General features: G+C 41.1%; 1 protein-coding gene across 1 annotated transcript; it reads right to left on the minus strand.

Moving 5' to 3' along the window:
- Positions 1 to 5,083: 5,083 nt before the first annotated feature.
- Positions 5,084 to 22,932, minus strand: MRPL23 (mitochondrial ribosomal protein L23). The gene is made up of 5 exons (XM_054972798.1): positions 22,661 to 22,932; positions 21,394 to 21,516; positions 19,293 to 19,375; positions 17,444 to 17,517; positions 5,084 to 5,783 (listed from the first exon to the last, which is right to left on the minus strand). Exons 1-5 carry the CDS (start codon positions 22,675 to 22,677, stop codon positions 5,619 to 5,621), a joined length of 462 nt encoding a protein of 153 aa, XP_054828773.1. The 5' UTR covers positions 22,678 to 22,932; the 3' UTR covers positions 5,084 to 5,618.
- Between the last annotated feature and the right edge of the window lie 347 nt (positions 22,933 to 23,279).

The following is a 23,279-nucleotide window of genomic DNA, read 5'->3' on the forward strand; positions in this document are numbered from 1 at the left end:
CAGGAGGGGCTAGCAAGTCCATTCCTTCACAGGGTATAAATTTTAACTTAGCATCCTTATTCTCCATTCATGTTTCTGGCCGTTCTCATCTTGTATTACAGCTGATGCACAGGTAGCACTCAATATTAAAAGAGGCAGTATAGCAGATGTGTTACTCAGATAAAGGCCAGCTAGTCCTTCCAAAACAGTGAGCCACCTCCTTGTAAGTCCAACCCTATATCCTTTTTGGAAATTTTAATTTTAAAGGAAGGCTATAGGTTAACCAAGTACGTTTTCTCATTAACTACTGTGTGGCAAAATGTTCTTGACCATTCCCTTCAGCCTTCTGTTTTGGATCAACCTGCTAGTTTAAGTAGATCATGACGCATTCTAAAATAGTTGTTTTGGTTATTGTACACAAAGGCAGAAGGCAGCTCTCTAGAGTTGTAAGCAACAAACTACACAAATCAGATTGTCAAAGGGAGGGGGGAGGAAAAGGCAGCTAATGAGCAGAAGGGGTGTGTGTAAAATCCTATTTAGATTGCTTCTCAGGGGAACAGCTGTCTCCTTGTAAACATTTTATTAGTTGTTCTGATTTCAAATTTGAACGGAAAACATTTGTTGTGGCCAAGGGTAGGGGAAGGGGGGTGGGTGGGAAAAGGTGTCAATGGAAAAGGTCCAATACTTTTCATAGTGACAGAACTCAGTAGTAGGGTAATTTCAAGTTCTCTCTAGTCACGTGGAGTCTCCTAAAGAACCAAGCTGCCTGTTCAGTGTTCACAAAGAGAAAGCAAATTTTGCTCCATGAGCTCTTCAAGGGATGAGAGAAACAGCCCTCCCCCTTTGCTTGTCCTGACATCTGGTATTCAGAAATGTGCTGTTTCTGAACATAAGAGGCTCAAATGAGGTATTATGCCTTATAGCTTTTAACAGTCCTGTCTTTCAAGAATTTTAAAGGCATCTAAATTGGTGGTTATCACTACAGCTTTTGACAGCAAACTCTTCTTGAAGTTAATTACACACTATGATAAACAGTATTTCTTTGTCTGCTCATAATTTTCCAGTTCATTGGGTAACCTCTGAGTTCTACAATTGAAAGATCTATAGCTACTGCTTCTATAACATTCAATTTTATAAACCCATATTATGTTCTACCTTGTCATTTTTCTAAACTAGAAAGCACCAATTGTTTTATTCTTTCTTCACTAGGAAGGTACACTAGCCCCTTGAACATTTGCAGTGCCCTGTCTAGCACTATAACTTTTATGAGATGTGTTTAAGCATGATCTCTTGGTTGCCCCAAGTTTGCAACTCTGAATTGTACTTCCAGTGCACAATCGCCTTCCTTCCACTTGAATTTTATTTCTCTTTACCCAAATGTCTTATTTGTCTAATTATCAGTGACAGTTACATATTTTAACTACAAAAGTTCCTACACATTCTTTTGCAGCATCTTGTTAATGAAAACTCCACATTCTGGCAGTAATAGCTGAGCAATTACAAAGACTTCTAAAAACCCTAGAAATAGATCCACACACCCAAAATGGAGAATGAATTCCAAAAAGAACTTCATTGTTTGTAAGTTTGGATACATTACTGGGGAGGAAAAGGAAGAACAAGTACCCTGCAATTTGCTTGCCTATTCTGGAGAACCAACAAGCACTTTACATGCATTTTTGAGGTAAAATTTGAGGTACCCCAGTCTACAATCTACCACTTTTACTGAATTGTGAGTGAACTTTTGCTCATGGAATGGATCTTTCCTGCCTCCCCCATTCAGCTACAGTCCTCTGCATCCCACTATGGCTCCCCAATCTAATAGTGTAGAATAAACAGGGATGTGCATCTAGAAATTGTTTATTGTGCTTTCCAATCTGGGGCTGTTGAGTGAAGTGCTTATAGTGATTGGGTAGATTTCTGGTGGGACATTGCCAGGTCAGACTGTGAATGTCAGTTTTTTTTCCTGATCTCATTATTTTTGGGGCTGTTCTTTTCAAAAGGAAGAGGAGGGGGGACCATTGGAGGCTGTGGGGCAGCTCTTTTGCACTTAATGGCACCAAAATAGCACAGAACACAATCTGCCCTCTAATCTAAAGAATCCCTAAATTTCAAGCAGTTTGAACAAAGGGGGGTGTTTTTACAGACCCCCAAAGTAGTTCCTTCTCTGCACTTCTGCAATAAGTTCTCACTGATTCCTAAAATGGCTGTTAAGCAGCAGTATTTTTTAAAAAATAAAGCCCTGTCTGCATTCATTTCATTTCCCTACTCTTACAGTGGCTGACAGTAAAAGATTTACCTTTTCATTGAAAACTCTGCATTTGTCTTCCTTCTTTATTGTAGTTTTATTGTTTGTTTCCTCTCAGAGGAAGGCTTCAGTTGCAAACTGAACTTGGGGGGGGGGTTGGGGGTTGGGGGGGTTGTTTTTCAACCAAATGTCAACAAAATTGCAGCAGAGTGCCTTCTGCCTGCCCTTCCAAGAACCTCCAATTTCAAGCAAATTGGGCAAAGCATTTGAATTCAATGGGCCTCTGAGCAAGCCCTGACCCAGCCTTCATACTTTCATTGTTTCTAATGGAGACTTCGGCGGGGGCGGGGGGGAGGAGTTCATGATTTTTTCAACCCAATGTCACCCAAATTGTCGTGGATTGTCTTCTGCCTGCCCTTCAAAGAACCGCCAGGTTTCAAGCAAATTGGAGAAAGCATTTGAATCTTGCCAACCCTTGAGCAAGCCCTGCCCTCCATTAGACTTTTCTATTTCTCAAGAGCTTATGAGGGGGCGGGGGAGGAGCATGGTAGCTTTCTTTGGGATCTGCTGGGAGTGCTTTTTGTTCCTCACTTGGAATGATCTGATTGGAAGGGAGAAATTCAATTCAATGCAGATTAAAGTGAAATGGAAGATTATGCTGCCTTTCTGGAAACTCAAAAAACCAACATACCCTACAGATCTCATGAAGGAGAGTTTCTGTGAGCAGCCAGAACTAGTGTTTTTGGAGAGTCACAAGACTTGAAAATGGGGTTTTTCATTATTTTTGCCACTAGAAGTTTTGTTCTCGCACACCTCTAACAATAAACACTCATACATAGTAAAACACAGCACTGTGCTGCTTGAAAGTTGAGTTTCATGGATTTATGCTCCCTCTCACTTAGGTATGCTCTGAATATTTATGGAGCATACCGAAGCGAGTAAAAATACCATAATTCTGAATTTTCCCCCCGCTTCAGGTAAATCCAAAGCGGGAAACCCGAATCTTTTCGGGCTGCACACCCCTAATAACCACAGGAGGAAACTGAGAAGATTCTAGCTTTTCCATCCCTTCTGTTCTGAAAAACTCCAACAATAACAACAACAACAGTTCATTTGTGTACCACTCTTCTTATGGCTCACCCAGATTGGTTAACAAAATGAATGCTGTTATCCCCACAGTACAGCTGGGAGCTGGGGCTGAGAGAAGTGGCTTACCTAAGGCCCATGTGAGTTTATGGTAGCAGTGACATTTAAACCAGCAAAATGTTGCATCACAACTTAGCTATTTAATCACTATGCTACAACCAGCTCTCCAAGGTTGTTTTGAGGATAAAATAGAGAGGAGAATGAGGCAACCTGCTTTGTTACCATTGTGGAGAAAGGTGGGGTATAAATGAGTAACTAGGGAAGAGAGGTGCACCCCCACAAGTCTTTCCAGATTTATTGTCGAAGGCTTTCACGGCCGGAGAACGATGGTTGTTGTGGGTTTTACGGGCTGTATTGCCGTGGTCTTGGCATTGTAGTTCCTGACGTTTCGCCAGCAGCTGTGGCTGGCATCTTCAGAGGTGTAGCACCAAAAGACAGAGATCTCTCAGTGTCACAGTGTGGAAAAGATGTTGGCAGGTCATTTGTATCTACTCAGGAGGGGTGGGGTTGAGCTGAGTCATCCTGTAAGAGTTTCCCAGGGTGTGGAATGCTAATGGCAGGAGGCTTCACTGTATCCTGAGGAGGTTCTTTTGCATATGGATTGGTGCTTGATGTGCTAATCTTCTCTGCAGGGCTATTGTCGAGTATAGAGAGTTTTGTTAGCCTGGTGTTTTTCAGAACTGGAAACCATGCTCTGTTCATTCTTTTGCTTATGCTTGTGAATTTCAATGGCTTCCCTGTGCAGTCTGACAAAGTAGTTGGAAGTGTTGTCCAGTATTTTGGTGTCCTGGAATAAGATACTGTGCCCTGTTTGAGTTAGGCTATGTTCAGCCACTGCTGAACATAGTATTCAGACCCACCCGAAAAATACAACAGATGCTACGATCAGCAAAAGACAGTAGAGACCCCCTCACCTCTGCAGGAGTATACCGTATACCCTGCAGCTGTGGACAAGTTTACATCGGGACCACAAAGCGTAGCATCCAGACAAGAATAAAAGAATATGAAAGACACTGCAGACTTGGACAACCTGAAAAATCAGCAGTCTGTAAGTCTTTAATTCTGCAAAGTTTGTTATCTATAGGCTTAAGCAAGCCCATCTCACTGTTTATCTCCCAAGTAGTCTGACTGTGGCTATACAACCTTTAACCCATCCTCCAATGGCCAGTATAGGCTGTGAATACAACTCACAGGAGTCACTAAGGCTAGATTCATCACATTGGTTGAGTCAATACAGCACCAACCACATGGTTGGTGGTTAGAATGCAGCTCTGGAGCTGAAGACACAGACAGATCTTAGCTTGCGTTGGCCAGTCTGTTCTTCATTTGTTTTGTTGTATATTAAACACTGGTGCAGACTTTGCAAGAGTGCCTGTTTACTGAAACACTCTGGTAGATTAAGTAGCTGGACAGACCTCCACAGACCATTACATCTGGGGTAGTTTTTCCTCAAAAACACTGAAACTAAGCTTCCACACAGATGGCTGCTTTTGTTGTGAGTCCTGATGGAAAATTGACATATGAACCTATAAGAGTAAACTGAAAACCAGGCTGAAGCAAAAATAAGGGAGAAGGGAAGTCTCTCCAAAGAAGACTCATAGCAAAGATCAAAACTCCACAATTAGTCACTTTCTTTACAAGGAAAAAAGTGAAATATAATGCAAACACTTGAGAATCTCTACAGATAAAGTCAACAAATGAACTGCACTGAAAGAGGCTTAGCAAAGCAATGATATTTATTGGACTGGCTTTGATTGGATTATGCATGTTTTGAAACTTTACCACCTTTCCTTTAGGGTGCCAGAATGCATTTTGTGTCACCTCCTCCTCAGAACATACCTCCATTTTGTACTGTATTAGGGAAAATTTAATTCCGAAAGTTGCAAAAAGTCCAAAGTATTAGCCTGCCTGCTAGCTTCTGCAAGTCACAGTCATTCTTATAGATAGACACTTGCATCATCAGGGGACGGCTAGCTCAGCCCCCTTATACATTCTTCTTCTACAATGCTCCAATAAATGACATTCCAATAAGCTGCTTACAATAGGAAGAGGTGAGTAGTTCAGGTGATACATCTTTCCACACTCAAAAACAAGCTGGAAAGTTCTTTTAATGAATCTCTTGCATAAAAATGGTACCACCAAGATATTCACAAGGTTTTTTTTTTTTAAAGTTCATACACAAAATGACGACCAGTACTGGTTGCAGTTCCTCCAAGATACCCAAAGGAAAAACAGAAGGATGAGTTCATCAAAGTCCAAACCAGCTAGGAACTCCTGATCGCTTGGGGTCATCTTTCTGTCTCTGCATCTCATCCTCCATGAATTTCTTCTGGATGTCCTCAAGAGAGCCAGGCTCAATGGTTTCTGGTCTCTCTGGATACAAGTCTGGAAACTGAAAAGTTTGTCCTGCACCCTAAAGACAGAAAACAAATGTTTAAATACATGTCTATCAGCAGCTGCAGCAGTCTTTAGATAAGCCATGGCAAGTTTCAGCTGGTCCAAAGAACTGCCAACCTGTAACAGACAGACAGCAGATTGTCCCACAGAACAGACAGACAGCAGATTGTCCCACAGAAGGCAAGCCCATGCAGAAAATACTATCACTTGTGAAATATGGCATAATACTTTGGTGTGCAATGGGCGTATTTATTTATTATTTGATTTGATTTATACCCCGCCCTCCCCACAGATGGGCTCAGGGCGGCTAACAACATTAAAAAAATACATTAAAAGTCAAAAAACCATACGATTCAAGATGCAATTCCTGGTTATCAGGCAAACCTGTTCAACTTAAGTAGTATCCCTGGGTACTCAGATACATTTTCTCTAGTAAGAATATATTTACAAAAACACATTTCTCAACTGCGGCAGATACGGCTGCACATATCCATCACAGGGACTTTAATTTAGCCCTCTCATTTTTCTTAGCCTAACTCACAAAGTTAAGGAAACTTTATGAGTGCTGGACTTCAGATTAACCATGTGTAGCAGTATAAGACTGCTGGAGGGTAGTAGCTACACACATGCGGAATGGGGTGACATAGGGACTATCTAGTATCTTCATGAAGTATATAGGAAGTGACACAGTAGATTGCAAAGACAGAAAAGAGGCAGGAACAAACTAGAAAGACTCTGGGATGTGGGAGTAGGTAGTAACTGGAAAATGTAAGTGCAAATTTTCAACACCCTAATAAGTACTTTTCTCCTACCTTAAGACAGTTATTAAAAAAGCAGAAAGGCTACACTGGAAATAGATCAGTTAAAGCATGCCTCAATCATTTCTTCAGCACTATGTCTATTAGGTTTAAGACCCCACAACAGTGGAAATAAAGAGAGTGTTAAATGAAGAACTAACAATGGCTATTCAGTGCCTCGATGTCTGCTTCATAAAAGAATGAGGAAACAATATGCTAGGCAAAATTGTATCATGCAAGCCCAAGTGATCTATGAAATTCATGCCATTCCTGAAATACAGCATTAAATTTACATCGATCATTTTCCATAACGAAGGGAGTCTGTGCCAACACAGAACACTGCCACAGACTCAACGTCTCCCATTTGGTAAACATTCATCAGTTGACCTTTTAGCTTTTATTTAACAGCAGGAATCTATTATTCTAAGACAGCATTCTATTCCGTTGACATTATCTCTTTTTTCCCCCATATTGTTTGCAGTGTTGACGACCTCATTAAAATCAACCCTGTCTGCCTTCCATTCACTTCAAGTAGAAGACAATATAATAAAACTATCAGACAATAACATGGCATAGGAAGATGTGTTATAAAAATAAAGTCTGGAGGTATTTTGAAACTATTTCCCAAAATACCTTAACAGCTTTAGCCCACCCCTGAAGAACCTGGAATATTAAAAAGATATAAAACTCCGAAGACATGAGTGTTTTTACTGACATTCTATTTTGCTTTGTAAGCTAAACAGGTATTTGCCAATAACAAACATCCGCATCTGTGGCACAGTTTGCACTTGTCAGTAACCCCCTGTGATATCATCCAGACTGCATTATTTAGAATATCAAAAAGAGTCCAGTAGCACCTTTAAGACTAACCAATTTTATTATAGCATAAGCTTTCGAGAATCAAGTTCTCTTCGTCAGATGATCAGGCATCTGACGAAGAGAACTTGATTCTCGAAAGCTTATGCTATAATAAAATTGGTTAGTCTTAAAGGTGCTACTGGACTCTTTTTGATTTTGCTACTACAGACTAACACGGCTAACTCCTCTGGATCATTATTTAGAATATGTGTATGACACTTCTTGAGAGTCCTGCTCTAGGAAGCTTAAAATTAAAATCACAGTATAAAAAAAAAACATTGGACATACACAGCATAACTGTCTGTAGAACAGATTAGACAATTAAAAAGCTAGTAAGAATATATCAGGCAAGCCTCAAGGGATAGGGCATTACAAAGGTGAGATGCCACCACAGGAAATGCCCTGCCTCTAGTTGCCACCTGCATCACCTTTGAAGGTGGGGGAGCAGGGTTTGAGAAACAGATCTTAACTGGGAGGCTGGACCATATGGGAGGAGGAGGCACTTTAGGTACCATGGCTCCAAACCATGTAAGGCCTTAAAGGTGAGAACCAGCACATTGAATTATGTCCAGAAACAGATGGGTAGCCTGTGCAGATCTTTTAGCACAGGGGAGATACAATGTAACCAACTCCAGATAGTAGCCTGTCTGTTGCATTTTAGACCAACCGAAGTTTTAGAACCATTTTCAAAGGCAGCCCATCCCTTGTAGAGTATGTTACAGTAATCCAATGTGGATGTGTTCAGAGCATGGGTCACTGTTGCCAAATCATGATTTTCAAGGAATGGCCATAGCTGTAGCTGATAAAAGGTGCTATATGCCACAAAGGACCTGAGCCTCCAACCATAGGCCAGGGTCTAGTAGCACCCCCAAGTGACAAACCTGCTTCTTCAGGGGAGTGTAACCCCTCCAAGAAAGGATGGTTCCTTTCAATGCACTCTCACCTGTGCTTGTTTGCATTCACTTCAGGTTTTTCTCCATTTGCATTCTAACAGTCTGCTCAACTTTTTCATCATATGAAGCTTCTCAGTAAACCAAGGGGCATTCTGGACTCCATGGAAGAAGAAAGAGCGCTCAGGGGCAATCATGTTGACAGCTTGAGTCATCTACATATTCCACAGGTCAACCAGGGCTGTAGCAGAAGCAGACCATCCTAATTGTCCCCACTATCCTTGTGGAGGTCCCAAGTGTCTGTGACTCCAAATATCGCCAGGCAATGGTTGGTCCATGACAAGGACAGAAAGGAAAATCCTCCCATTACCAAGCCATGTATTTGATCCCCAGAGGAAATCAAATCAAGTACATGACTTGCTGTGTGCATAGATACTAGAAAGTCTCAGGGTCCTCAACATCAAGCCGGAGACTGTCTCAGGCAGAGAGACTGTTGGTCAGGGGGATGGGCAGTACACCAATAGAATCCCTATTCTGTCCGGAGTCCCCAGCATGACATACATACACTAAAAACTGGGGCTCCAGCCACTGCATGGAGTTGCAGTTATAGCATCCCTCTTTATTGGTTTGCATCCACATAAAGAAGCCTCTGCTGTACTGGCTACTTGCCTATATCAGAGCTCTTGAGCCCAATCTAAGAAAAGCACTGGTGTGTGCCATTCAACGTTCTGTCTTGGGTGATCATTTTCTTCTCCCAAAGGCATTTTGTCAACACTATCCTTCTATATTTCAAGTAAGAAAGACACAGAAGTAATTTGATAATTACTTTGCCGCTCTAGAATTCCCACCATCCATAAGGCCACAAGGGTGGCAGGGAAGATAACTTTTTTAAAAAAAGAAAACCTGACTCTGATTTTAATGCATTATCTTGGTTGAATATCTCTAATATCATAACATTTTGTCTCTTACAGTAATTGTTGCCCACTTTCATTCTAAGAGGCAAGTCACTGAAGAAATCTGTTTTTAAAGGAACCAGTCTACTAACACAACACACCAAAGGCAATACTGAGCAGTTATCCAGCAACATTTGCATGGTTGCCATTTGTCCCTTATCTCTGCATGCACAATGCTGTCATTGAGTAACACTGTTAACATACTAGGACTGGGCTTACTACCAAGATGAGAAATGGAAGGCCCACTCCAAGACAGACAGGGCCTTCCGCGGCCCTCAAAGGGCAAGGGTACGGTCTGCAGCTCAAGCCAAGGTGATACTCCTTACTCTACATTTCCAAGATTCATCACTGCACTACTGGAGGATGAAAGGAAATGGTTGGGACTGGAAGTTTCCATAAAATGCAGCAGATTTCTTCTTCAAATCTTCTCTTTAAAAATAATCTAGGAAGGGGCACTGAGGATAATCAGACAACAATGGAACCAAAGAAGAATCCTCTCAGCTGCTTCCAGTTCCCATTTCAAGGCTGGTCAAAATCAAATACTGAGCAGAAGTCAATTTGGAACCTTTTAATAAATAAAAAAATCATTGCAGACAAGTTGGCTCTTTCCACCTCTTGTTTTGCCGAGAAATGCTGATTTTGGCTGGCAGCCAGATAGGATTTGAAACAGCCAAGGCATTACATTGCACTCTCTGAACTGAAAGCCTTATAAATCCTCAACAACAATACTGTGCAGTAATTTTGCACTGGTCAGATTCTAAAGTGCTGAAAGCTTTATGAAAAATAGTTACAGTGCATGTCCAGTAGCTACTCTTCAAAGGTATGTATCTTTGCCATTTTGTAACTTCAACTATACCCAAAGGGATAATTATACATAGAGAGCTAAATATCTATACTGGGATCCTGTACTTCTAGCCCTTGAAGTTTATAGTGTACAATGCACTCCATAATTAGAACTACTTGATTTTTTTTTTAAATCCACAGATAAAATCTGTCTCTCAATATACATGGGCACTGCTACTCATTTCAATTAGGATTTTGGTACACACACAAACTGCATGAGCAGTGAACACATGCTCATAAGTTGTTTTATCTTGACCTAGCAAGTTCTAGTTTAATGTGCTCTCATGGATCTGCACTTGTCAGGAGAAGTGCTGTTATGTTCTTCCAAACAGCCAAAGGCCTATATCATTTTATCATAATCTAGCTTCAAAGTTATGAAGGCATGGATGATGAGTACTAGATTTGAATCTGGGAGCAGGGTGTGTGTGTGTGAAAAGGTCTCAGCCTTATAATAATAACAACATTCAATTTACATACCGCCGTTCAGGGTAACTTAATGCCCGCTGAGAGCGGTTTACAAAGTATGTTACTATTATCCCCACAACAATAATCACCCTGTGAGGTGGGTGGGGCTGAGAGAGCTTTGAGAGAGCTGTGACTGACCCAAGGTCACCCAGCTGGCTTCAAGTCGGGGAGTGGGGAATCAAACTCGGTTCTCCAGATTAGAGTCCCGCCACTCTTAACCACTACACCAAACTGGCTCTCTTCTGCCCAGGTGAAGATTTTGACTGGTGCTATTGTCTATTGCATCTGGAAGTTCAAATTGAGACAGAAAGAATCATCACACCTCCATGCTCTGAAGACCTGACAACTGTGGGAAAAATAGCATTCAGCCTTCATTAAATATAACAGGGTCTGCCCAGTTAGCAGATCCTGCCTTCAGCTCATGGCTGAGCTTTCCACTGGTGGAAAAGTTTTCCATCAACAGGAACGCCATCTTTTGCCATCATAAAACTCCTTCCACAAACAGAGACCTCTTTCCAATTGAATGGAGTTGTTGGATACAGCCCATTGTTACTGTGGTAAACTTTTTCCCCCTGATGAGCCACAGAGCAGCATTTTATGTCCTGGCTGAACTTGAGATGTGTCCTCTCACTTTTTTGACAATGTAAGATAAGATTCTGTGCAGGAATCATGGGCTAACCTCTCACTCTAATTATGCTGAATGAGCAAACAGAGGAAAGTCCTTTGGTTTACTTGGAAAGCTGAGATGCTAAGTGCTGTCCTTCAGAATTCAGGTTAGAGGGAATAGTTATAATGCCAACAGCTAAAAAGTAACACTTGAACTGCTACTATACAGTCTCAGTGCTAAAAGTCAGTCCAGTTTAGTAACCTAGCAAATTCATTTGAGTGGCCATCCTATATTTTAGCATTTTTTTATGATTATCAAAGAAAAGGACACACACAAGGGGAGGCCAGCCCTTTAAGTTCTCAAAGCACTGCTACAGCCTGTAGTGCTTACTTTTTCAGCTCTATGAACAGATGTAACACTACCAATGTGAAAAATTAGCATTAAAAAGATCACTGTGAATTATTCTGAAATACTGCTAAAGCTGAAACTGTACTTCAACAAAGGCTAACAGCTGGATCTGCTTTTCGTTTTAAGTTTGCTTACAGAAAGTCCTATTAAAATGCAGATAAAGATGTATCTTATTGCCAGACACTATGTCACCAATGCTGAAGTCTACTGATTGCAAGAGTGCTGTCATATAAAAACACGTTTCCATTTTCCTGGGTTGCATTCAAGGTTCATTGCTCAGGGTGCAATTATCTCAATGTAGAAATAGCAATTAATGTGCTTCTTCCGAGGGTCCAGTGTATGCTAGCAACCAGCTCAGAGAAAGAGAAATCAAATGCTCATGTGACCAGATACTGCACAGCAATTTGTTCAGCTATCACAACATCTGACAGAAGAGTCAAGCTGTAAAACCATAAAGCATATCAAGCTCCAGGCATCACAGATTACTACTACTACTACTACTATATTCGAATTATATACCACCCTTCAGGATGACATAATACCCGCTCAGAGTGGTTTACAAAGTATGTCATTATTATCCACACAACAAAAATCACCCTGTGAGGTGGGTGGGGCTGAAAGAGCTCCAGAGAGCTGTGACTAGCCCAAGGTCACCCAGCTGGCTTCGAGTGGGGAATCAAACCCAGTTACCCAAGCATGGAGAAGCGGTTAGAATATCATACTAGGATTTGGGAGACCCAGGTTTGAATCCCCACTTTGCCACAGAAGCTTGCTGGATGACCCTGGGCCAGTGAAACACTTTCAACCTAACCTACTTCACAGGGTTATTGCGATGATAAAATGAAGGAGAGGAAAAAGTTGTAAGCTGCTTTGGGTCCACACTGGACAGAAAGGTGGGATATAAGCAAAGTAAAAAAAAAATGCTACACAGGAGGCATGTTGAGTATAGCCTGGAATTGACAAAGCATACATGTCAAAACTAAGGTGGGGAGGGAGCAAGAGAGCTAAGAGATGTGAGAAACTCCTGTACGCATCATATGATTATGTTAGCCACTGGGTACTCCTGCCCATTGCCCACAATGTTCAAGTGATCTGGCTACAGCACAAGCGGTAAGGGCACCCACTGCTCCTTCAGAGCTAACCACTGACAGTTCAACATTTTCAAGCTAGAGAGCAGGATTTCTGAAAGCATCAGAGTTACTTTCTCAAGTAAAAATAACCTGGTTCTAGCTTGTGAAGTATAAATGGAAGGCAGCAGTTCTCTATAGTAAGTAGTGTTATAAAACGTTTTCTCCTTGGAAAGGTTGTGGGGGAGAGCACACTAAGAACAGAGGGAAACTATAGAAGGTGATATTGATCGTAAGCTTTAATCTGAGGTCACTTGCAACAGGAAACAAATGCCACCTGCGATGAAAACCTCATCTGCCAAGTCTGGGTTGGAGAAAAGAAAGTACTCAGTCATCAAGAAGCAGGATTTGTCAAGAGAAAAGAGGCGATATGTTCCTTATGCATTCAAGTCAATTCTCTATTCTCACCCATTATGCTCTGTGTTATATGATGTCCAACACCAACCTTTTCATCATCCAGCACTGGAATACAATGATTAATGTGTGCATATAAGGTTGCATAAGTTGGCCTGGAAAATGGAAGTTGATGACTTCCAGAGTAGGGAAACGTAACTCCTGCTTTCAAGTCAAAACAATTTCTCTCACATAGGCGAGGCAGCCAGCAAGTGAAAATAATACAACAAAGAATAATGCTGCCACCTAGTGGCCACCACAAATGCCTTCTAATTCAAGGAGCTCTCTCACGGGCTTACCTGAAAACAAACATGCTCCTTTGGGCCTTAGGTTTGTTCCAAAGAACGAGCCAGAAGCTGAAGCAAAGTACAAGCAAGGAAAGAACAACTACCTAATTCAGGAGTACTTGCTTGTCTATTTCATGCTGGAATAACTATATAGTACCACAGATACACAGCAAGTCCAGGCAGCTGGCAGGGATTTGTGCTACACCATGAGTTCACCTACAGAAATCAGAGTAATCAGTATTATGCAAAACAAGTTCAAGCAGCAGTTTTCTTCCCATATTATTCATGTTGAACTGCAGATACCTCGGCTAGAAAACATAACAGGAACCTTACAAGATTAGCAACTGATTCATTTTTAAATGGAAGTGGTGTTTGAAAGTGTTATTATTGATTCAAAGGCTTTGAGTTTGGAGCAACCAAAAGTTAAGTGTTGCTTAGTACAAAAAAACTGTTAAGATCAGGGGCAATCAAGAAACAAAGCAGAGAAGAACAAACCAATTAAGAATAAGAGATTTTCCAGAAGTTTTAAGGGGGGCGGGGTGGGAAAGAACTAGCACTTCAGTTATTTCAGAGGCCAGTTAATGGTTAAAATGTAGTCCTGAGACGCAAAGGAATCAAAAAGATGCAAATAGGGAAAGCCAGAAGGACCTGTACTTTGTTGCAAATCAGAATAAGTAGGTAAGAAAGTAAAATATAAAGGCAATATAAATCTTGGAAACCCCAAGACTAGTGGCGGAACTAACTTTATTCATTATAGAACTCTCAAAAATTGGCCATAGAAATGGAAAGCAAATTCATTGAGGGTTTTTGTTTTCATTTTATGAGCACAACTTTATCTACCTCACCAAACAGTTTTACACAAATCTTGGGCATATAAGAGCTCACTTCTGCTGAGACACCCAAGAACATTTTTGCCAAGGGAGACATATTAGCAAGTTACATCAACTACACAGCTGTGCAGGGGGGGGGGGGGAGTATGAATAAGACCTCACACAGACATGTACTGCCCAGTGTTTGTGTAGGGGGAGAATTTCATGCACAGAGGCCCTGCACATTTTCTCAGTCACATACATGTTCTTCTTTAGCTTATAGGAATGAGCAAGTCAATTTATGTGCCACTTTTTCTCCCAGGCAGGCAAAGCAAGATGGGAAAGTTTTCCATATTTTCTAAGTAGGTTACGAGGGTGCAGTGGAATCAGCCTATCAGGTCCAAAGCAGCTGTTCTGAAGTACAAAAAGCAGCTCCCAGCTGTGTTTCTGTAGAGGCATTCTGATTACCACTGTATTCATCCCACAAATCCACCCCCACTCCTCACACAACGAGCCCTTATGCACATTCTCAAGAAACTGCATAGCTGGTCATCATGACCTGTGGTCACAGCAACAGCAAGACAGGACCAAACTGAAGGCTTGTCTGGTTGCAGAAAAAAGGAAGATGGATGTTGGAGGAAAGCTCAAAATGTGTTTGAAAAATCAAATTTCCAGGGGTCTACAAATGCACTCACTAGCACCAAGGATATCTAACCTAGTAGGTGGGGGACCACGTCTAACCTTATACTGGGATTTCGAGGCATGCAGAAGCACCAAGGCTTTCAAGCATTTCCAAAGGCTGGGTCAACATCAGAGGGGAGACCATGCCGCTACCGCATGCTGCATGGAAGGCCAAAACCAGTAGCAATCACAGCTTTTGGCTGACTACATTAGAAAGGATACACATTCTCACTGGGAAGAATAAAAAGGACAAAATAACTACAAATAATAACAGTACAATTAAATGATTTCAGGTGCTTGCTCCTGTTCAAAAAGTCTGTAGCTCAGGTTTTGCCAAACAAGCAGGAACCTCATGGAGACATTAACAGAAGCTGCTCACTACTTGCAAAGCAGATGAACATCTTGATCTTAGGAGCTGTTGCCCAAGACAATAGGGCTCTGGAATGGATGTCAGGGTAGTAGCACCAATCTTAGTTTCTCTGCTGGCTCAGCAATGGCTGTTGGCACTCCTATACCAATACTTTGCTGGTCCAATCCCAGTAGGTCAGTTACTTGGCTACTCAAGCTTCCAGTTCCCCTCAATAGTCCTCGGGACCGCAAATACATTGACAGTGTCTTGCTCTCCAAGAACATGACAAAATATGCAAATCAGTATGATCTCAATTTACAAAGGCAACATTTCAAATCAAAGGGTGTAGTCCCAGTCCTTGCCAACAAACTACAATGTGGTGGTCTGGTCAGAGAATCTAGGGAACTGAGTTTCAGATCCCCACTCCGTCAGGGACGCTCACTTGGGCCAGTCACTCTCTTTCAGCCTAACCTAGCTCGTAGGGTTGTTGTTACAAGGACAAAATGGAGGAGGGGAGAATGATGCCGCAAGTCATTCTGGAACCCCAATGGGAAGAAAACCAAAAAAACTATATATACCCAACATCATAAAACTACCCTCTAATCAGAGAGATACGTTCAAAATTACATAACATTTTGATGACTTGCATAAATTGAATTATTTATTTAGTTGAATCTCTAGTCCCACGTTTGTGAGTAAGCAGACAAAGCATTTAGACATTCTTATACAAAAGAGCATTTTAACTATGACAGAACCTCTGGAGACTGTTGTTTTGTGAAGAGCTGAAAATTCTCTATCAGAGGATCTCATGGTACTTTGTGGGGCAGTAAAGTCAGCTAAACTAGTTTAACTTATGATCTGTCGTGAAGCAATACTTGGGAATAATCATACAACCTGCCTTGTATGGGGTTGACCTCAATCAAAACACTAAACTCATAACCAGGTATACTTCTGAATATCAAACTTACTTTGTATATGTGTTGGAAATAGCCATTTATTAGCTTAAACTGGTTGGTCAACTGTGGCTGTTCCTAGAGAAAAACAACCTAGAGCCACCATCTGAAGCCACCCTGGTAATACCTAGGATGGACTATAGCAACATGTTTTATGTGCCTTTGAAGGATGTTCAGAAATTTCAAGTGGTGCAAAACAGTGGCCAGAATGCTGTCCAGCACCAGGTGCAATGAATATACAGTATAAAACTTATGCTTTATGAACAGCATGGGCTCCCAATTAATTTTGTGACCAGTTAAGTGAGGCTTTAACCCTTAAAACCCTAAATGGTTTGGATTTCTATCCATCCATATGACCCAGCCCAGGATCCAAGGTCAGCAGATGAGACCTTAGTGAAAGAACCCTGTAATTGTAAAGTTAGATTAGTGGAAACCCAAGAAAGATTTCCCTGGTGTTGTCTCCTTCCTGGAAATATGGTTGGCACCATCTTTATTGGCCTTCTGTAGAAAACAGAAAGACTGTTTATTCCCTAGAGCCTCTGAAAATTGGTATTTTATCTACCATTCTACTTTATACTTGGATTACTACTGCTTTATTTCTATATATCACAGTTTTGTACATCTTTAGTGACTAATTGTTAATTTTCTATGCCTGAAGGTAGCTCTTGTTTTTATTAGTGCTGGTTTCATGTGGCTTTGACAGCAGTTTTTTAAAAAGGGTATAAATCTTGAGAATAAACGAAATTATAGTTCCAGAACACTTTCCAGTGAGCCTTTTCACTATGGAATGGTTAATATGCTAATACAGAGAGGGCTGATAAAACCAAGTCTATACAAAAGCACTGGTAGCTGGCTGATCATCTGTAATACATAAAGTTACTGGAAATGCTTGTGTCCTGTTATCTCACCTATAGCAATACACCACACCAAGATGACCCTACAAATTTAAGTGGTAGCTTTCCCTCAATACCATTTGGAGAAACAGCCCCATCCCTGGCAAACTTTTGACATACACATAATTGCCTTACAATTCAAAGGATTTGAATTGGATCAATTCAAATCCTTTGAATTGTAATTTAGTTATTAGTCATTTGGATAAATAACTATCAATTATTTGGATAAATAACTATCCCCTGGCTAACTTAATATACACAACAATACCCTTATTTATTTTTTTTACTATTTCGATTTATAAACCATCCATCCTCAGGGGGTCTGGGCTCCATTCCCACATTCAAACAAATATATTTACTCACCAACTGTACATATGCAACCTTGTAATCTGGCTTCTTGATACGTCTGTTTTTGTGATCCCTCTGCCTGTTGGAACCTGTGAAGTAAAGAAAGGTTACCTGTAAGCAGGGCTTTTTTTCAGGGGGAACGCTGGGGAACGGAGTTCCGGAACCTCTTGAAAATGGTCTCACGGCTGGTGGCTCCACCCCCTGATCTCCAGACAGAGGGGAGTGTAGGTTGCCCTCCGCGCCGCTCAGCGGCGGGGAGGGCAATCTCAACTCCCCTCTGTCTGGAGATCAGGGGGCGGGGCCACCAGCCATGTGACCATTTTCTCCGAGGGCAACCCACTGAGTTCCACCACCTCTTTTCCCAGAAAAAAAGCCCTGCCTGTAAGCAAACAATTTCCTCCTTTCAGTATATGGTCTTTCATATATAGAGACTTACATGGTTTTCCCAATTAGTTTTGATTGGGGGAGGAGAGTTCAGTTTTGTCATTAGAGAAGAAATATTTGCATATTGCCTAGAAATGGCCCTATTACTTAGCGACCCCTCCCCCAATTTGGATGTACGATCAGATCTTTGTCTTGGAGCAAGGATAATCACACCTGGAGCATTAAACATGTTGCAAATGTACTGCAGTTTTCCTACATTCAAAGTGGTGCTTTACTGAACTGAGCACAGTTGTATCAATGCAGATATTAAAACTGTGTAAATTATCTTGTATATACAAAATTTATACTATAAAGAGAAACTTCTACTGAATCTAGAGGAACATGTGCTAAGCCATCCTTAGCAAATAAGCATGTGGCATCAATGCAAAAGCAATTTCTCTTAAAAATTTAAAATAAATACTAACCCTTAAGTAGACACACTTTTTTGGGTTTGTTTTGAGTGGTCAGAGTTGGAATCCCACCTATTATTTCCTTATAAGTTCTCCCTGTATGTGCCTTTTACATGCACAATATCACTACGTGACTTAATGTTCTACGAAGAGGACAGAAGTCATGAAATGTATGGAAAAAGTTAAGTGCATAGCTGGCAGTAACTGACCTCTAGGGATGGACAAGACATCTACTGGAAGCTTCTTTTGCATGTGACTATGCAATTTAAGAGTACAACTTCCTGTCCATTCACTTAAATAAGCCTTACACAAGAAGAGTTCCCAGCAGACTGTTCTCAAATACAACTAGAGTGCTTTACACACATTTAGGAAGTTCAATGCAGCATTTCTCATTTAATTAATGGAGGATGCTTTATCAATCCTTTCCTTCGTGCAAATTCATTTCCCTCCTTTCTTTTGAATAAATAATATCTTCTTATAGAAACCTGAAGCTTCCTATCTTCTTTAATAGATTTATTTTTAAACCAATCATATGGTATTTAATTGGCATTGCTGCCTTGCAAACATAACATTAGCATCCATGTTGTAGGTAACAGATTCGAGACTTCCTTTTAAAGAATTTGATTGCTTTTTAGTAACATGACATTGTAACGTTAAATGACAAAAGTCCATCTGTGACAAGGAAAAACACATTTTAATTAAGGACTAAACCTTGACAGAAATACTGCCTCAAGATCTCGGGCTTTAATGGAAACACACAAAGATGGTGGCAGATGTATTTCAAGAAATTTTAGAGATATCAATAACAATACCCAGGCTGTAACCCAAATTTGATTCTCAATAAAGAAAAGGGCACTAAAGTACCATTCATATAAGAATGATTAGAAGTAGTAATCTTGTTTATGTTATGGCTAGAACTCCCTCCATTAAGTACCAAGCCACTGCCTCTCCAAAGGTAATATAAAGGAATGTTTTGACACAAAATAGATGTTAAAGTACCTTCCATAAGGCAGGTTAGACTTCAGACTCACCATACTGTATCCTGGTTCTTATGGTAGCCACAGGTACGTTGTATATGTTTTCAAGGTAATCTTTTAATTCCAATCGTGTCATTCTGTACCAAATGTTTAGAAAAAATATCAGATGAGGGTAAAAATACTGTCAATATTTCAATTTGCAAAAAAAAAAAGGTTCCATAGGTATATTCTAAAACACTTTCAGAGGAAATGTATTTTTCACTTGGTCAGGACTATTTATTATTATTATTATTATCAACAACAAGAACAACAAAACGTTTATATACCACCCTTCTAGACAAATTAGTGTTTCATTCAGAGGGGTAACCAAAGTCAATGTTATAATTATCTCCACAATACAGCTGGGGAGCTAGGGCTGACAGGGCTTACCCAAGGCCACCTCCTGGGCTCATGGCAGCTGAACCAGTGAAGTGCTGATTTACCAATAATCAAAGCACCAGAGATGTAAATTTTCCAGAAATTTGGACACCAGACTGGTAACGCTCAGTCTACATTCCAGTTCTGAAAAAAGGGGATGCCAAAGAGTGCAGCAACTATTGGACTATTGCACTAATTTCCCATGCAAGAAAAGTGATGCTCAAAATTCTACAGCAAAGACTCTTACCATATATTGAATGAGAAATGCTAGATATTCAAGCTGGGCCTCAAATGTTTCTGGGCCTTCACATCTCTGAGCCTAATCCTAAACTCTTCATAGTTTCTCATAATTTTATTTATTCAAGATATGACAAAGTTTGTAATATATAAATAAATATTGCGTTACCTAAGATTTCCTCAATTTCTCATAATTTTGTTATTACTTTAAAAACATCAATTGAATTGAGAATTGCAGCCAGTACAGAAAGCAACTGGTTAAGAAATGAATTTATCTACCACCACTGAATAGTGTATAAGAATGATAAAAATTTCACGCATATCTACTTTTGTCATATTAAAACATTCTATTATTAAATGATTTGTACTTTTACTGAAGATTGCCAAGAGACATTACAATAAAATCACTGCTGAAAATACTAGGTCCTGCAATGATATTTCTATTTTCTGTGGTGAAGTGAGATGTGTTATGCCATACTGTACCCTAAACTATCTAGGAACATAAATCTTCAGTGTCAGATGCAAACTCTCTCCTCTGCTACTCACAAGAACTTTGGGCCTTTTGCAGTTTCTTCTCTCCACCTTTCTAACTTGTAAACGGCTCTGAGTGGGCATTAAGTTGTCCTGAAGTATATATATAAATCAAATGTTATGATTATTATTAACTATCCTGCAGCAAGGCATCTACTTATTTCTGTATAGCAGATTCTCTGTGTCACAGCCCTTTTTAAAGGAAAGATGAAATAGTATCTCCACCAAACTTGATCACTGTCACAAGAGGAATGTGAGCAACAACTCATAAGCAAAGGTGGCCCTGTATTCTCCTCTCATGAATATTGCAGTACCCTCTAGATGGAAAAATTTGTCCTAGATTTTAGCATTGTGTCTACACAGAAATGATAATTTCTACGTAAGTATCTCCATTCTACATGATTCTTAGAACAAACTTTGAGTTAGAAGAGTCTTTATCTTCAAAACATTTCACTCATTCCAAAGAGAACATTTCAAAGTAGTTTCTTTTTCAATGTTCCCCAAAAGGGAAGCCTGGGGGGGGGGATTTACCTCCAATTTTTTTTAAGGTGTTTGTATGTCTAGTCCCTTAGGGACCATTACAGAGACAACATGTAATAGGAACTAGTCAGCAATTATTGCACTAAGCTGTATACATTTGCTAGGACTTGACTTCTGAACGATCCTTTAGCTACACTATGATGTGTACCCATATTTGAAGAACAGATGGACAGAAAAGCCACTTTGATCAAAAACAGAACTAAGGAGAATTTCCTTTAAATATAGCTTTCCAACTCACCAGTAGCAGTAGGCACTCTAAGAACAATACAAAATTCCACAAACCTATTTTTCACCATTCACTAAGAACTGCACATTTTGACATAACCCCCCAACTTGTTTGTAAGTTGTGATAGTCTAGGAAACTGGATGATATTCACTTAAATAATTTTAATATGATAAACAGATAGTTGCCTCTACTGTGTGTACTTACTCCATGGGAATGCGGAATTGTACTGTGTCTTCCATCTGCGGAACACCAGGCCTCACCAATGTCAAGAAGTAATTGGTCCGGAAAACCCTTATTTGAGGATTACCCAGCTGGTACAGGGGATAACTGTAGGCAAAGGAAATAAATAGCTCTGAAAACTTCAGAATTTTAATGAAAAGTACTTTACATTTGTTTCTTCCTGGTATGACGAAACTGTAATCACTAGCATGTGATGCAAAATCAGAAATATGAGAGAAATAAACTGCTTCTTTTGGCTTTCAAAATAAGGGGAAGGTTCTTAAAATGTTCCCAGCTTTCCCAAATCATCTATATCTATATAATTAAATCTACTATTATGTATTACTCTTAACAATGTGTCAGAGTAGTAAAACAAACCAGTCGGGGCTTGCAAGGCCAGAGACATGCAGAGGTGGTTTACCATCACCTTGCCTTTGCATAGCATAGCAATCCTGGTCTTCCTTAGCATTCTCTCATCCAATTACTAACCAAGGTCGACTCTGCTTTGCTTCCAAGACGTGATAAGATCAGGGTTGCCTGGGATATTCAGCTCAGGTTATAATGGGAGACCAGGAAAGTGACATTAAGGTTGGGGGTTGTACTCATGAAGTTCTCACCCTCAGGGCCAAGCTACAAGTGACAAATGACACTTGAACGGCAACTGGATTGTGTGGAGGGCAAGTGAACAGGGAGAAATACACTTGCTGTTCAAGTGTCATGAGTCACTTGTAGCTTGGCCCTCAGTGTCTACTCACCAAACTGTGGGAACTATGAGGGAAGAGAAAGGTTAAAAAGGCACTTTCGCCCCTTTGTATTTTGCCACTGAACTTCCGGGCTAGATAAGCAGTTTTACTGCTGGGCTACCCCCAGATCTCGGCTCCTGCGAAAAGAGCCTCAGAGCTCGGCCATACTGCACTATAGGGTTGAACTCCTAATCGTTTTCTCTGTGCTGCCTCCCAACCCGTGTATCTCATCAAATTAAGAATTTCTGCTACTCAGAACACCTTCTGAACGCATACATTAAAAAGACTGCTTGGTTTATTTCAGAGGCTTTTATTAAAAAACGTTCCGCACCAATTTATTTTCAGCATCCCTCCCCCCCCCCCCCGCCTCGGTGCTGCATAAAAGACGACTACAAGCCCTCGTTCTCGACAGGGGACGGCGCCAATCTAGCCTGCGCCGAAGAAGCCAGAGCGAGATTCAGACCCGTCCCTGCCCGGAGGGAGGCGTCGCGCGGCCCACCGCTACTCACATTATCCGCTTCGCCATGACGCCAGGCTCACTCGGCCGCAACCCGCCAGCCCCCGGAAGCGAAGGACAACGCCGCTCTCGTTAAGGGCGAAGAGCCGCTTCGTCTCTATGGCCGCCCATGAAGAAATCCGGCGCAGTGCAACTCCAAGGCTGCGCTTCAGGCTCCGGATGGAATGCGCCGGGCGGTAAAACGGCGCTTGCGTCCCACCGCCATGCCCCGACTGAAAGCCGGCAGGGAAGGCGGCGTGTGCGGTTTTACTGCCCCCTGCCCCCCAGCCACCTTCTCTCCGGCATCAGGGCGCCATCGCCCTCTGCAGCAAAGGGGGACTTGCAGCGGCCCTGAGCGCTCGCTCGTTGACTGGCTTTCCCCAGCTTTATGTGTGTTTGTAATTCTTGTGTTAGTCTGTTGCCACAAAATTAAACAGGAGTCCGGTGGCACCTAAAGACTTAATAGAGCTGTCATGAACAGTCGTGCCCTTAAAAGGTAAAGGTGCAAGCACCGAGTCATTACTGACCCATAGGGGGACGTCACATCATGACGTTTTCTTTGCAGACTTTTTTTTAATGGGGTGGTTTGCCATTGCCTTCCCCAGTCATCTGCACGTTACCCTCAGGAAACT

The sequence above is a fragment of the Eublepharis macularius genome, chromosome 2 (assembly GCF_028583425.1).
Source record: "Eublepharis macularius isolate TG4126 chromosome 2, MPM_Emac_v1.0, whole genome shotgun sequence".
Lineage (NCBI taxonomy): Eukaryota > Metazoa > Chordata > Lepidosauria > Squamata > Eublepharidae > Eublepharis > Eublepharis macularius.